Genomic DNA, 15,042 nt, shown 5'->3' with positions numbered 1-15,042 from the left:
GGAAGAAGTAAAGAAAGCCTTGGGATATATGCAAAGGGGGAAGGCAGCTGGGGAGGATCAGGTAACAGCAGATTTGTTGAAGGATGGTGGACAGATTGTTCTAGAGAAACTGGCCACCCTGTATACGCAATGCCTCATAACGTCGAGCGTACCGGAATCTTGGAAAAACGCTAACATAATCCTAATCCATAAGAAAGGAGACGCCAAAGACTTGAAAAATTATAGACCGATCAGCTTACTGTCCGTTGCCTACAAACTATTTACTAAGGTAATCGCAAATAGAATCAGGAACACCTTAGACTTCTGTCAAGCAAAGGACCAGGCAGGATTCCGTAAAGGCTACTCAACAATAGATCATATTCACACTATCAATCAGGTGATAGAGAAATGTGCGGAATATAACCAACCCTTATACATAGCTTTCATTGATTACGAGAAAGCATTTGATTCTGTCGAAACCTCAGCAGTCATGGAGGCATTACGGAATCAGGGTGTAGACGAGCCATATGTAAAAATACTGAAAAATATCTATAGCGGCTCCACAGCCACCGTAGTCCTCCATAAAGAAAGCAACAAAATCCCAATAAAGAAAGGCGTCAGGCAGGGAGATACGATCTCTCCAATGCTATTCACAGCGTGTTTACAGGAGGTATTCAAAGACCTGGATTGGGAAGAAATGGGGATAAAAGTTAATGGAGAACACCTTACTAACTTGCGATTCGCTGATGATATTGCCTTGCTTAGTAACTCAAGGGACGAACTGCAATGCATGCTCACTGACCTGGAGAGGCAAAGCAGAAGAGTGGGTCTAAAAATTAATCTGCAGAAAACTAAAGTAATGTTTAACAGTCTCGGAAGAGAACAGCAGTTTACAATAGGCAGCGAGGCACTGGAAGTCGTAAGGGAATTTTTTTTTTTGCACTCAGCTCACACAGCCTACCCGTGATTATCATTGTACATTTCCTCTGAGCAAAAGAAAATGAGTATCTTCGCCAACAAACGCCGAATCGCGATCAATACGTAAGGATACTCGCTACCAATGGTCCAGATTCCGTGATTGATTGGCGCACAATATATGCGAACCACGTAACGGGGTGCGCCAATAAATGACTAGAGTGGTGAAGAGTTCATTAGAGTGCCCTTTGCATGAAGTTACTTCCTGTGCGGGAAATTGGCCTTGATGAACGTGCCGCGTTATTTCATTTTGTGAACTCTTTTACTGCCACTATCGCAGACACACCCGTTAAGAGGGGTCATGTAATAGTGGAAATTGTCCTCGTATTACGAAGCTAGTAGTAACACGGATAGGGAGGTATTTTACTAAGAGCTAATACTTCGCAGGACAGGCTAACACGGTAGAAAAATAAGGCAGCGTTGCCATTGTAGCCAAGCCGCCCCACTAGCACGTAATCACGCGAAGCATTGCTATCTCCCAGACGGGATGCAGACCATGGCGAGAATACGCTGCAAGGAATGCGGGAGCCTTTATATGCAGATTTCGGTGCATGCATGCTGTGCGACAGACATTCATTCGCCCAGCCCCCATTGCACAATGCTAAAGGGCACCTAGCGCCCTTTTTGGAGCAAGGCAACGGCAATCTAGATGCACTAGGGAGCGAAACTTGCTCGCTAGGGAGACCGCGCATGCGCAAATCTTGCCTGTATTTATCCGCCGGCGCGCTCCGCCGACGAGCAGCTGCGTGTCCAGCGTTCCGAATTATTCTGGGAGCACCTGTACGTGTCACAATTTTTTTCTTGACTGTGAGTGCGCCAAATACTGATTTATGACACGAATGAATAAATACATAAATAAATAAATGAATAAGTAAATAAATAAATAAGAACAGCAACCCACACGAAGAAGCACACCCGCGGTCATTATACAGCTGCCGGCTTGTCACAGAAAACTTAATTTGTTTTTCATGACGTCATGCAGCTGGGCCGTGGAAACAACGTTCGATATTAGAACGGCATGCCGCTAGAAAAAAAAATAACAGGAGCACCTACTTGTAGTCGATTGATACGCCAGCCTCACGTATCACCATGCTCTCCGAGCTGTTGCGGAAGTACGCAAGGTCGGCGCCGCATCTGCCGTCGAAAAAATTGCGGGAGTTCTTGTACAGCGAGTCGAACACCGTGAGGTCGCACAGGTGGTAGTCCGGAAAGCTGAACGAGTAATCCAAGTATCCACCGTATACGCAGATCACCGCCGTCTTCTTGAAATCTGGAATAATGTTTTGATGCGGAGTTGTTAGACCATATATTTGTTCGTACACTTTGGCCTTAAGAAACCCTCCGTTGAGGGTGTTGCCTAAGGGGAAGGGAAGGAAGGGAGCATTACAAACGTCAAAATGCTTACGAACTAGTAGATTTAAAAAAGGTGATGCACACAAGAAAGGTATGCTAATAAATTACAGCTAGTATTAAACACTAATTTACAAAGAGAAATTGTATGGTCCAAGATATGTAATCCCACATAGACTGCGGTAATAATTGAAGTATGCAATAATGACTCACAAAGAACAAACAAAATTATTTAAAAAGGCAACTAATAACCAGCGTGTAAGATGTGAAATTTTACACAGTCCCGTTCAGTGGCAATAACAGAAGGCTAGCTGTTTCATCCAGTGGTGGTGCAGGGTATAAAGGGGAAGGCATGTAGTAACGTGTGCGTCGGTACGCACTTGGTTTTGAAAAGCGATCGTGTCGTGAAAATGCGACAGGCGCTTACTGAAAAAAAATTGCCGTGAAGAGAAGTATGAGGATAAAGTGTGTGAAACAGGGCAATGAGGCGCTGATCTTCTGTGATGATATAGCTCTTGTATATCGGCACGTGCTTTTATTATAATCTCGTTATTATAAATATTTTATTATTATATGATTTGCATTGTGTAGGAGACGTTGACAGCTCTAAAAAAATTCTTTAAATGCTTTTCTATTTCGTCCAGTGCTTTCTACCTTAAAGGTGAGCAGGATGTTATAAAACGTTGTATTAGCAAAATATACTGAAAAACATTTCCCTGCTGTTTGCATAGACAGGTGAGAACATTAACAAATGGTTCATATTTTATTTATTCATTTACTTTTTATTTATTTGCTCATTTATCTTTATTTATGTTACAATAGTGTGAGCTCTTTCTGGCTATTGTGAGGTCAGCAAAAATTGCAACGAATTACGCAGGAGTTAAAATATTTAAAAACATGGAAATAGCGCTCACCGTAGAGAAACTTATTTAGCAGGTGCAGAATAAACAATCAGCTGTTCCATATTTCTCTCAAAGGAAGTGACAAAATTCGCAGTGGCAAAATGGTCCGGGTTAAGGCTGTACCTGTCTGCCCTTCTTTTAAGTAGAAAGGAGGACTGAAACAAGTCAATTCTGGGCGAGTAGGATACAAAAACATGATAATTTGCCCGCGGAGAATCTCTGCCAGGAGGCCGCAAGTACAGGCGGGGATCCAAATTTTGTATTTCTTGTGTCGAATATGGAATGATGACGACGGTCATGTATATCGACATCCCCTTTGGAATGAGGCGGAAACACAGCCACGTAAGCTGCTTAGTTTCTTCAGGTTTTACCGTATATAGTGCTACCTAGCATTTTGCCTTTCTGATCTCATTCTGAGCTTTCGTAATTAAAGTCTCCATTATTATAGTCTACCGTAGCCTACGCTTGTAATTGCTACGTTTCTATTAGCCTCTTCCCTCCTTTTTCCATTCCACCAATACGATAATCGTATCCTATCTCAACTACTGACTAGTTATAACCTTTCTGTCCTCGTTGAATCCCGACGCTTCTGGAAGGTGTACGCTCCCTATTGGTCTTTCTGAGTGCACGAATATCTTGGCATTTTATTACGATGTGCCGAGCCATTTCTGTGCTTTTTATTTTGTAGCACACACGTGCTTGATCCTGTGGCGCATATTTTATCCGTTATGCTTTTGCCCTCAAGCAGCCAGCTCAGGCCTCAAACACCATCCATGTTTTCACTCCTGATTTATTTCTCGCGATTTTTGCAAATCCTTATCACCTTTTTTTCCATTATTCGCATCCAACTCCCCGGCTATGTTTCTCTCGCTTTCTATTTTGCGACTCCTGGTTGTCTATTTACATCTTCATTTATTCTGTACTGAAAGCGTGCGATGGCAAGCCCAGGATGGGGGCTCGGTCTTCCGTGCGCAAGGAAAGAATGCGGTGAGGAAGCGCGAGGTCTGCCATCGAGCGCAAGGCACCAGGGGAAGGGCCCGTTGCACTCCGGCAATCGCTTGCGTATGGCGCAGTTCAGCGTGGCCGCGCGGACCCTATCTTGACGGAGATATGCGATGAGTACAGTGTCTAGCGGCGCCGAAGGCTGATAGCTTCGTGTGCACTGTGTTTTAGCCGTTCAGTTCACGGTGAAGTGAGAAGCAGAACGAAGCTCAATTCGCTCGCTGCTGCTGCCGCACTTCCTCAAGCCAGTGTTTCGGCAGCGACTGTCCGCGGTCATCGAGCGAAATGTGTTCATGTTTTGCTGAGCGCCCGTGACACTATCACCGGGACACTACCGATATCCGAAATACGACCTGCCGATGACACACACACAGTGACCCAAGTTGTCTACTAGACCCAATAGCAGCCAGCCGCACACTGTCGATTCGAGCGCATACTCAGTGACACATGTCGTCTGCTCAGCAAGATTGCAGCCAGCACACACCTAGTGGCCAAAGTTGATTTTCCTACTAATAGCAGCCAACGAACACCAACGTTGCAATGGTCATACTGCAATTTACACATTCTAGCCGTGGAGTTCGCAAGGCGGATACATTTGGAACGAATTCAGATGATGCCTCTTTCGAAATATTATTTCCCGAGCTTTGCGCAGAAATGCATTAGCGTTCCGGTTATGTTTATGCATAAAACAGCGTTTTTTTAGGAAAGTAGTTGGAATGGCAGTGCATTTCTCCGCAAAGTTCGAGAATTTTGGTGTTTGCGTTCATGATACCCGCTTTGAAGTTGTTCTTCGTTTTCTGCAAAAGAGCGCGCTTATAATGAACTCTGCCTACGGGCTTATTACAGATACTGCCTTACTGAATAGCATCTGTCGCGGCTATGGGAGGCAAGTGCTGCCACCGGGTACCTACCGGTGAAACAGGTACAAACGCGCTCCCGGCGTGGTGTTCGACTATTATGGGGTGTCAACGCTTGGAAAGGCGTGTTTGTCCTCAACTCGAAGGTGTCCCCGCGTCAACAGGTGCGTTTAGGGCACCGCATGGGGAATTACCGCCGTGGGAGCGGCCCAAATATAACTTTTTTTCTGTTCACGAGGGCTTCGACGGAAATTTAGGGCGCAGGCTCCTTTCCCAAACGTATCACCCTTGAAGAAAGGCGAAAGCCTGGCAGGGGTACACTTATGCCTATTTGAACCAGTGGGTGCACAGCGCCGGTGGGAATGGAACCCCCAACCTCATGCGACCGAGTCCGGTGCTCTACGACTAGGCCATGCCGAATGATTTGCGAAATTACGCGTATGTAAAGCTCCATAAATTTATGAATTTAGGCTTTCTCGCTGCTACAAGACATGCGTAAAAAAGAAAGACAATGCGTTGCGAAGTTTGCCAATCTCTAAAGAAACACCTTCACATAGGACACTCGCAATCCGGAACTGTGGCATGTAACACGATGTCACACAAAGTACGCAAAATCAATGATTTGGTATCGTTGCCTTCGCTGTTAAATACGTTGCAACAACAAAATGGCGTGGAGCCTGCAAACATATCAATGCAAGTAGTTCGTGACGTGTTCTTGTTACAAATCTCTTATCTTTACTAGGATTTTACTGAACATTACCTTGAAATTTTCGTCTTTCACCGTTTTCACTGTTGAACTGTTGCATACGTTAGCATACTACATTGTCGCGCTATCTATTTCGTTAGAATTTTATTAATTGCCCCGGAATTGCTTGTTGCACGTAACTGTTTCCTTTTAGTTCTGTGGTTTAAATATTACGACCATCTTTGTAATATCTTCCCTATGTACTCTGTTTTTGTTCAACGAACTGGCCGTTGCTGCAATTTGAAATTGGCAGCCACCTCGTCAAGCTACTCGCTGTAGTAGCTATTTGTTACTGCTCCTTTCTTTTACAAAAATATAATAAAGCACCTAAATAAAGCATTGAATCGTGCTCCAGCAGGGTGGGTTGAAAGCCTTGTTTGGCCGGCAGTCTCTCTAGAAGTCACTTTACAGACATCTTCGCTTGGTTTCCAGAGTTGTTCGGTGGCACCTACATGATTCTAAGAACCGCCGCATAATCGGCAGCTCAACAAAAAGGAAAGCGCGCGCGCACGTAGGAGATCCAGCTAGAGCGAGAAGCGTTGTGAATCTGTTGTGAATCGTTCTGAACCTGCTTTAGTCGCACTAAATGCATTGACATGTTGTGCAGCTGATCCCTCGAGATTCCATATTTCTCTAGTGTAATGCCATGTTTTGCGCCCTAGTCTCGAGCTCAGGCTTGGTGCCTCGTGGTGCACTAGTCTCTATCACTTCTCCATTTCCCTTTCTTTCTACTTCTGGAATGGCTTCTTCATTCCACGTTATCAGTATAGGTTTCTGAACATAGTAGCCAGAAGCTTCATGAGGTCACCAAACCGTGGCTCGGACCATTCCTGCAATCACTGCGGCTGCTTCATGCGACCGCAGCAGCGCGAAGGGCGTAACAAGTCTTCGGTAAGAGTTCTTATAGGCAACCTATTTTCTATTCCTACGTGTTTTCCTACACAGCGACCGTAAACCTTGTCCTTTCTCCTGACGTCACAATATTGTTGATGATGCCACGACCCCAGCGCATTTACACACCAACGTTAGCATCAAATTGAGGTATCCAACATTCGTTTTTGCTAAATGCCATGCTTATACCTGCATGAAGCACATGGGCAGAGTTTATTTACCCACTTATTGAAAAGAGGTATCAGTCCATACTTTACGCAGTTTATTTAACAATACAATTTTGCTGACAAACTTCTCATGAAAAGAAGGAGGTGCTCGACTTTCGTTTCGGTTCGATGCACCGGTTGTGAATGCTGCTGTAGTCATTGCTATGACAATGCTGTAGTCCACTGTCGCTTCGCTACAGCCAACCACTATGGGAATGGTTATGCACGGGTCATCGGCTCACCTGAGAGAGGGAACGTTATGTTCTCTGTTGTCTCCTCTGTTGTCGTCGCCATGTTTGTTGTAGATGGTGTAGTTGAAGCTGAAATAAAACGAAGGTGTTGGCGTTTATCAGGTGAAGGAAACCGCTATTCCCGTAATTTACACAACCACGAGTAGCTTTGCCTGGAAAAAAAGAGTGCTACAGAACATAAAACTAATATGACATTAAAGGGACACTAAAGCGAAACAATAAAACAGTTTAGACTAATGCAGCATTGTTTGAGAACCCTGCAGGCTGTCATTTAAAAATAGTTTGATTATTAGACGAGGAAATTAAGGTCAAAGTATCAGTATTTGAATTTCGCGGCGAAAACCCAGCGCTGGTACGTCAGCGTGACGTCAGGGATAACAAAGTATGTTTTCGCATTTGGGCCGCGTGTGCTGAATAAAGGTTCCTGTAATTTGCCATGTTTAATATTTGGTGCCTTAAGAACACAATGTAGTCGATGTGTACCACTATTATAATTAATAGGCCGTAGAAGATGCCATCAAAATCCAAGATGTCACAGCCCCCAGGTGCGGGAACTTAAGTAGGCGTCGCCACCAGCATTTAGTTCTTGCGCTTTTTCTTGCTTTCCAAACATCTTATAGTTGTAAGAGTAGTGTTTCTGGTGTTGTGAAACGGTAATTTACTGATGCAGAAGTAATCATTTTTCACTTTAGTATCCCTTTAAGGAGGAGGTACTGGTGGAATAGTTGGTTGGCAAATGTTGCTCATGTAGCACGCTCTCACACTTGTGTGACACGAAAATTTTGTCTCCTTTGGTGTTCCAATGTGCGTCTACAAGTGCGCTGCCTCTAGAAAAAAAAAGAATTATAGTGTAATTATGCACAAAACGAATGTGTATTGCCTCTTGATAGTGCCCGCCGAGGAGTGTTGCTGCTCAAATGCAGAACTTCACGCAATATTTCTTGGTACTCATGAAGTGTAGGCTGGGGTTTTTCTGTTTCTATATGTTCTGCATTCTATTGTCACAACACTTACACGGGCACTCGAGGCCACATTTAGTCGACGCCGTCTGCGCCGCCGTGCTATCCCGAGTGGTGGAAAAAATTGAGGGCGACCAATGTGATTCATGCGACGGTATATGAGAAAGCATTAGTTTTTTTCCCATAGGAGGCACGGTGTCGAACGTTACTTTTAACTATACAGCACACAAAATACAAACGCAGCCACTAACGCGACTATTACAAAGCATGACACGTGTCCGAACTTGCCCAGAAGCAAAAGTGGGGCTGCTGACGGCCGAACGCCAGCTGCGAGAGGCCGCATTCCAGTGCCCTTCGCGTGCACGGTAAAATAATTTACAACCTTAAAAGTGAAAAAAGGTGTAAATGAGTCTATACCTCACACGCTTAGGGTGTGATTTACATAACGGACACCCTAAGGGTAAGAATTATATACACATTTGCACCTTTTCTTTCATTTTTAAAGGTGTAAATTATTTTAACGTGTGCCGCCTTTGTCACGCGCCACCTCCTCCTCCATTCGTGCTGGCATCCTCTCCACTCTTCTCCGCTCTTTTGCCGTACATGAGCGGACAGATGAGCTTGCGCTCGCATGACCATTCTAATGCAGACTAATGAAAACTGCAAACTAGGAATTCCATTAACTTTCTCCCTCGCGCTACCACCCAAACACGTGACCTTTGAAACTCAGCCCATTGGTTGGGAATATTTGGTTCCCGGTAGTCTTTAATCGATGCGCCCTTGCTCGGCTGCTTTGCCATGGCTCTGCTTGCAGGGTGGAAGCAAACCTACCATTCGTTCTGAAATGGCGATCACGTGCTGTGTCGATCGTGTGGCCTAAATTATGTTGCGCAAAGCTCGCTCCTAATTATTTTCTTTCTACATGTGCACAGTACTCTGAAGGTTCAGGGCTCGACATCCTATGTTCCAATCTGTACGCTAGGATAGTAATCGGCGCTAATGTTTCAGGGAAAAATTTACGCTTGCCTCTTCTATAGAATAAATTAACTATTATTTTTAGTATATCAATATTCGGATTCCGTATACCTACAACGAACAGACAGGAAATGAAGGAAACAGCAGACTGGCAACTGCTAACGCTAGACGTGCAACAACTGCCTGCGCTCTTAAAAAGGAAAGGATACGAACAAAGAAATCAAATATAGAAAAAGAAGTTAGGGGAAGATGAAATGAACGACTGGTCACAACGTGAAAGCAGAAATAAAGGATTAAGAGAATGACAAATAATACAGTATGGTATGGAGAAAATTTATGACAACAACCGGCGCATAAGCAAGTTGTTCTGCCTTTAGAGCCGTTATAAAGCCGGTAAACCAAGAGGAGGCCAAACACGCCTGCAAAATCCTAGCATGGAATCCATTTCCTTTATTGATATGTACAGAACTTCACGAGTACTATAACAGTGAATATTAAGCCTCATCTGTCTATGTCCCAAAGAATATAAAAATACACCTTACTGTGTCATAAGCTATGTAGAAAAATGCGCTCTGCCGTGAACATCAATAGTCAAACAATTACGAAGTGTACATATTGCACTTGAGTAGGTGTGAAACCTTGGGCTGGTTGGTAGAGCATAGTTTCGGTGCTGGAAGGCCGGCGTTCGACAAGATACAGAGAGAACGAAATAGAGCAATGGGTATGCTGTTCTGCTCTGTGTATATTGGCTGAGCCATGGTCTTTCAGAATTTGGACATAATGTGTTCGTACTGTAATGAACAAGACAAGACGACAACGAAGCAGCCAAGCAAGCAAGCCACAGTTTTGGTGGTGGCCATAGAGTTTCGTACAATAATTCCTAGAGGGAACTCTGGCGCTGCAGTCACTGTGCCGCCATTGTAATGATGGGAAGTACATGGATTTGTCTGATCTTCGGGCTTGTGGATTCAGACGTTCTTGTGGCTTTGTATATTACTCTATATACATCTTATTGTCGTAAGTTTCAGCGCAATCTGTATTCTTCCAAGTGCAGAAGACGCCGCGAACGTGCACAATTGCTATTTATTGCAACGATTGAGCTTGTCACCAAATCGAAATGCACCAAGCCTCTCAAGGCACTGGCATGTCCGCAATAAATTCATGAGGGCGTTTGATTTGCTTGTCGACAGACGCGTCCATGGCTTAATGGAGGCCCAGGAAAAGATGTGCTGAAACGAATCAAAAGGATGCCTCTAAGACCTGCTGCGAAAAATTTCTTTTTCCCCCTACACACGAACACGCTCCCCGTTAAAGTATGGCTAGAACAGAAAGGAATATTCGGACCCTGGACTACCAATTGCCTGCTGTGTAAAAAGCCTGAAACAATTCAACACGCCTTCATTGAGTGTTGGGACGCTGTCTTTCACTGGGACATCTTGCAGTGCGCACTTAAAAAAGAAGTCCCCATAAACCCCTATGAAATTCGGTTCCTTCCAGTTGAAAGTGATGAAGGGCCACCGTTCGACATGTTCATGTTGCTGGGCCTCCACAGTTTGTGGAAGACAAGAATGGCTGTACGTCATGCTGATGTGAATTGGTGCTCTGCGCGAGAGAACTTCATTGAAAGTATGTCACTATTACGAGAAGTGTATCGTGCACAAGGAGAAACCCCAGACTGGGTTAGCATCCTTGATGAGCTGGTGTCCCTCAAGAAATTTTAGCGACCATCCCGACTGATGTGATGTGGGTGCACTGTGTGTACGAATTAGTTTTTTTTTGTGTTTGTGTGTTAATGTCTAAGCAGGCAATAAAGAAAAAAAAGCGTCCGTGGCTTAATGGTTTCAATATCAGGCTTCTGTGCTAGAGCTCCTACGTTCAAATCCTGCCGTCAGACAATTTTATTGATGTTTATTAAATTATTTGTTACGCAGTACATTGTTGAAAATGGCGAGTTTACGAAGCCATCGGAAGCTAAAGGACGAAGTTTAGGCGTTCTCATGGCACCTCCCGTAGACACTGGGGCCGGAGTTTCCCGCTAGTAATTATTGCACAACTCTATGGTGGTGGCCACACGACCCGCCCTAGCCTGGATTTCTTTCTCCTTTCTTTTTCGGGCAAATGCAAGCTCGGCTTGCTTGCTTGGCTGCTTCGTCATCGTCTTGTCTTCTTCATTACCGTAGGTTCGTTATTCGATCCTTGACTATGACATCTCAGAATGCGACGTAAAAGAATATCCAGGCCAGGATAGAACTTATCAACAGCTGGTCTCTAGGCGAGCATTCTATCGAGTTTTATATAAAATTAGCAAACGGAATTCTGCCGCTAGTGTCCACGGGACCTGCAAGCGGGGTGGGATTCCACCAGAATGGAATAGTTTACCCAAATGCTCTTTTCAAAGCTTTCACTTTCAGCACAGAAAAAAATTAACTCGACCTCACGACAATCAAGCCAAAATTCAACACGACGGGTAAAGGCGGAAGTGCTGCCCGCATGCTTGTAGAAAGTATAGCCACTTTGATTTGCCTTTTTCGCAGTTATTCCTGCGTTCCGCAATCTCATTTTTCGTTCAATTTATTTTAAATCAAGCCAGCTCCGGCTAGCTTTATTGCGTGCTCCTTCGTGTGGTTGTAACGAATCGAAAGCTCAGGTTTGTCATACTTTCCATTTTTTTCTTCATGCTCAATAGATACGAAGTTCCTTTATCTTTCACACATGGTGTCGGCTATTGAACTCTATGAGACTGCGTGCACAGTAGTGCGGCGCATTTATTAATAAGTCGCTTAATTACTCACTTGTTTCCACTGTGCTGATTGGGGTGTCCGGTGCTGAGCTCTCTGGCTCTGTCTCCATTGTTGAAGGTGACTCGTTAGTAGGACTTCCTGCGGTTGGCATTCAGCAAAAAAAACTATTGCTTCAGTTAATGAACAAACATATACGCACTCACACACATGTATACACGAGTATAAACGCACACTTTATGTATACATATGTCTTTTATAGTCACTTTACAGGCAACGTGTATCCAAACCTTGAAGTGCGTAGGCTGATTATCTGCGCTGAAAAATATTTCCTGAATATTCGTCGTCATCCAAATATTACGGGTTGTAGAAGACAAGTACTTCATCTTTCCCAGTCTTCACGGTTAACTATATGAGGCATGGTGCTTATATTGTGACGAAGTAGGAAGCATCTCGTGAGGGACGAGCGATAAATGTGTAATCTTTGTAGCTTATCTATACCCTTTGTAGAAAGTTACTTATTGATGATGACGATTCGGGATTTTAGTGGCGCAGCAGCCGTGCTGGCTATAATGCGCCAAGCACATCTTTTTCGAAGTAGCTTGGTTGTTCAAATGTGGTAAAACCATGTAAATGGCATGAAATGAAATGTGCATGAAATGTGCTACAGTTCCTGTAGGGTTCTTGTGGCCTTTCACAATTTTTTATTCTTTGTTTCACAGATTCTCTCCGTGTAGGTGTCAGGGGTAGAGGCAAAATGCCTGACAGAACCTCTGCGCCCCTACAGTTCAAGGCAGCCTAAAGGTATCTTCATATGGCACAAGTGCTTCATCGCTAAACAACAGCTTGGGATGGAAAGGGTTCTTATTTCGTAAAAGATATTGAAATATCTTTGTCTCCATTTTTTCAAGCCGGGTCTTGTTATTAAAATGTATAGCAAGTTTAACAACTCACTGCACTGTCGGTATGGTGGTTGTGGTTTACTAGTTATTAGGCAACTGTGGACACTGCTATGCGTCAGCCTCGTGTAAATAATTCCTAAGTGGCATAGGATTACATCGTAAAATCATTCTCTGTGGCGAAAACTGCGCTATTCTCGTAGAACAGGTTTTGTGTAATGAAGCTTGTTACGTCCTTGCTGATCCAACAATTTCTGCCAGTGTTTTGCAACTGCTATTTTTAAGGTGCCTTTATAATCTTGCCAAGGTAGGCAAACATCATACAGCTCAGATCTTTGGTGCTCTTTCGCTCTTTCGTTAACGTGGATTCCTACATGACTAAGAACCAAGCCGAAAGTGACGTTTAAAGCTCTCTTAATACATTTGGTGTATAAATTTTATATTTTCCTCAGTACATTATTTCTAGGTTATATTCCGCACATTTTTCTATCACCTGATTGATAGTGTAAATATGGTCTATTGTTGAGAAGCCTTTACGGAATCCTGTCTGGTTGATGTAAGTCTAAGGTGTTCCTGATTCTATTTGCAATTACCGTAGTAAATACTTTGTAGGCAACGGACAGTAAGCTGATCGGTCAATCATTTTTCAAGTCTTTGGAGTCCCCTTTCTTATGGATTAGGATTATGTTAGCGTTTTTCCAAGATTCCGGAACGCTCGAAGTCATGAGGCATTGCGTATACAGGGTGTCCAGTTTCTCTAGAACAATCTGCCCAAACATCTTTCAACAAATCTTCTGTTACCTGATCCTGCCCAGCTGCCTTCCCCCTTTGCATAGCTCCCAAGGCTTTCTTTACTTTTTGCGACGTTACCTGTGGGATTTCGAATTCCTCTAGACTGCTATCTCTTCCATTATCATCGTGGGTGCCACTGGTACTGTATAAATCTCTATAGAACTCCTCAGCCACTTGACCTATCTCATCCATATTAGTAATGATATTGCCGGCTTTGTCTCTTAACGCACACATCTGATTCTTGCCAATTCCTAGTTTCTTCTTCACTGCTTTTAGGCTTACTCAATTCCTGAGAGCATGTTCAATTCTATCCATATCATACTTCCTTATGTCTTATGGCTTGTTGATTAATTTCGAAAGTTCTGCCAGTTCTAGTCTGGCTGTAGGGTTAGAAGCTTTCATACATTGGCGTTTCATGATCAGATCTTTTGTCTCCTGCGATAGCTTACTGGTATCCTGCCTAACGGAGCTGCCACTGACTTCTATTGCAGACTCCTTAATTATGCCAATGAGATTGTTGTTCATTGCTTCAACACTAAGGTCCTCTTCCTGTGTTAAAGTCGAATACCTGTTCTGTAGCTTTATCTGAAATTCCTCTAGTTTCCCCCTTATCGCTAACGCATTGATCGGCTCCTTATGTACCAGTTTCTTCCATTCCCTCCTCAGGTCTAGGCTAATTCGAGTTGTTACCATCCTATGGTCACTGCAGCGCACCTTCCACATCTTGTATGATGCCAGGGTTAGCGCAGGGTACGAGGTCTATTTTCATTTCTAGTCTCACCATTCGGGCTCCTCACGTCCACTTTCGGCTATACCGCTTGCGGAAGGAGGTATTCATTATCCGCATATTATTCTGTTCCACAAACTCTACTAATAACTCTCCCCTGCTATTCCTAGTGCCTATGCCATATTCCCCCAATGCCTTGTCTCCAGCCTGCTTCTTGCCTACCTTGTCATTGAAGTCGCCCATCAGTAGAATATATTTTGTTTTGACTTTACCCATCGCCGATTCCACGCCTTGATAGAAGCTTTCGACTTCCTGGTCATCATGACTGGATGTAGGGGCGTAGACCTGTACAACTTTCATTTTGTACCTCTTATTAGGTTTCACAACAAGACCTGCCACCCTCTCGTTAATGCTATAGAATTCCTGTATGTTACCAGCTATATTCTTATTAATCAGGAATCCGACTCCTAGTTCTCGTCTCTCCGCTAAGCCCCGGTATCTGAGGACGTGCCCGCTTTTCAGCACTGTATATGCTTCTCTTGGCCTCCTAACTTCACTGAGCCCTATCATATCCCATTTACTGCCCTCTAAGTCCTCCAATAGCAGTGCTAGACTTGCCTATCTAGATAGCGTTCTAGCGTTAAACGTTGCCAGGTTCATAATCCAATGACGGCCTGTCCGGAGCCAACCATTCTTAGCACCCTCTACTGTGTCGTAGATCTGACCGCCACCATGGTCAGTTGCTTCGCAGCTGCTGGGGACTGAGGGCCGGGGTTTGATTGCTGTGTTCATAT

At 44.0% G+C, this 15,042-nt stretch overlaps 1 protein-coding gene across 1 annotated transcript in view; it reads right to left on the bottom strand.

Moving 5' to 3' along the window:
- LOC135905035 (uncharacterized) overlaps positions 1 to 15,042 on the bottom strand; it is a 161,479-nt gene that overhangs the window by 85,763 nt on the left and 60,674 nt on the right. Inside the window, exons 8-10 of the mRNA XM_065436038.1 lie at positions 11,885 to 11,971; positions 7,150 to 7,227; positions 2,008 to 2,224 (exon numbers count right to left, since the gene is read on the bottom strand). Of these exons, the coding sequence (XP_065292110.1) occupies positions 2,008 to 2,224; positions 7,150 to 7,227; positions 11,885 to 11,971 (382 nt within the window). The remainder of the gene's footprint in view (positions 1 to 2,007; positions 2,225 to 7,149; positions 7,228 to 11,884; positions 11,972 to 15,042) is intronic.

Source organism: Dermacentor albipictus, chromosome 6 (assembly GCF_038994185.2).
Source record: "Dermacentor albipictus isolate Rhodes 1998 colony chromosome 6, USDA_Dalb.pri_finalv2, whole genome shotgun sequence".
Taxonomy (NCBI): Eukaryota; Metazoa; Arthropoda; class Arachnida; order Ixodida; family Ixodidae; genus Dermacentor; species Dermacentor albipictus.
The sequence above is the reverse complement of the archived record's forward strand: the minus strand, read 5'-3'. Positions and strand labels throughout refer to the sequence as shown.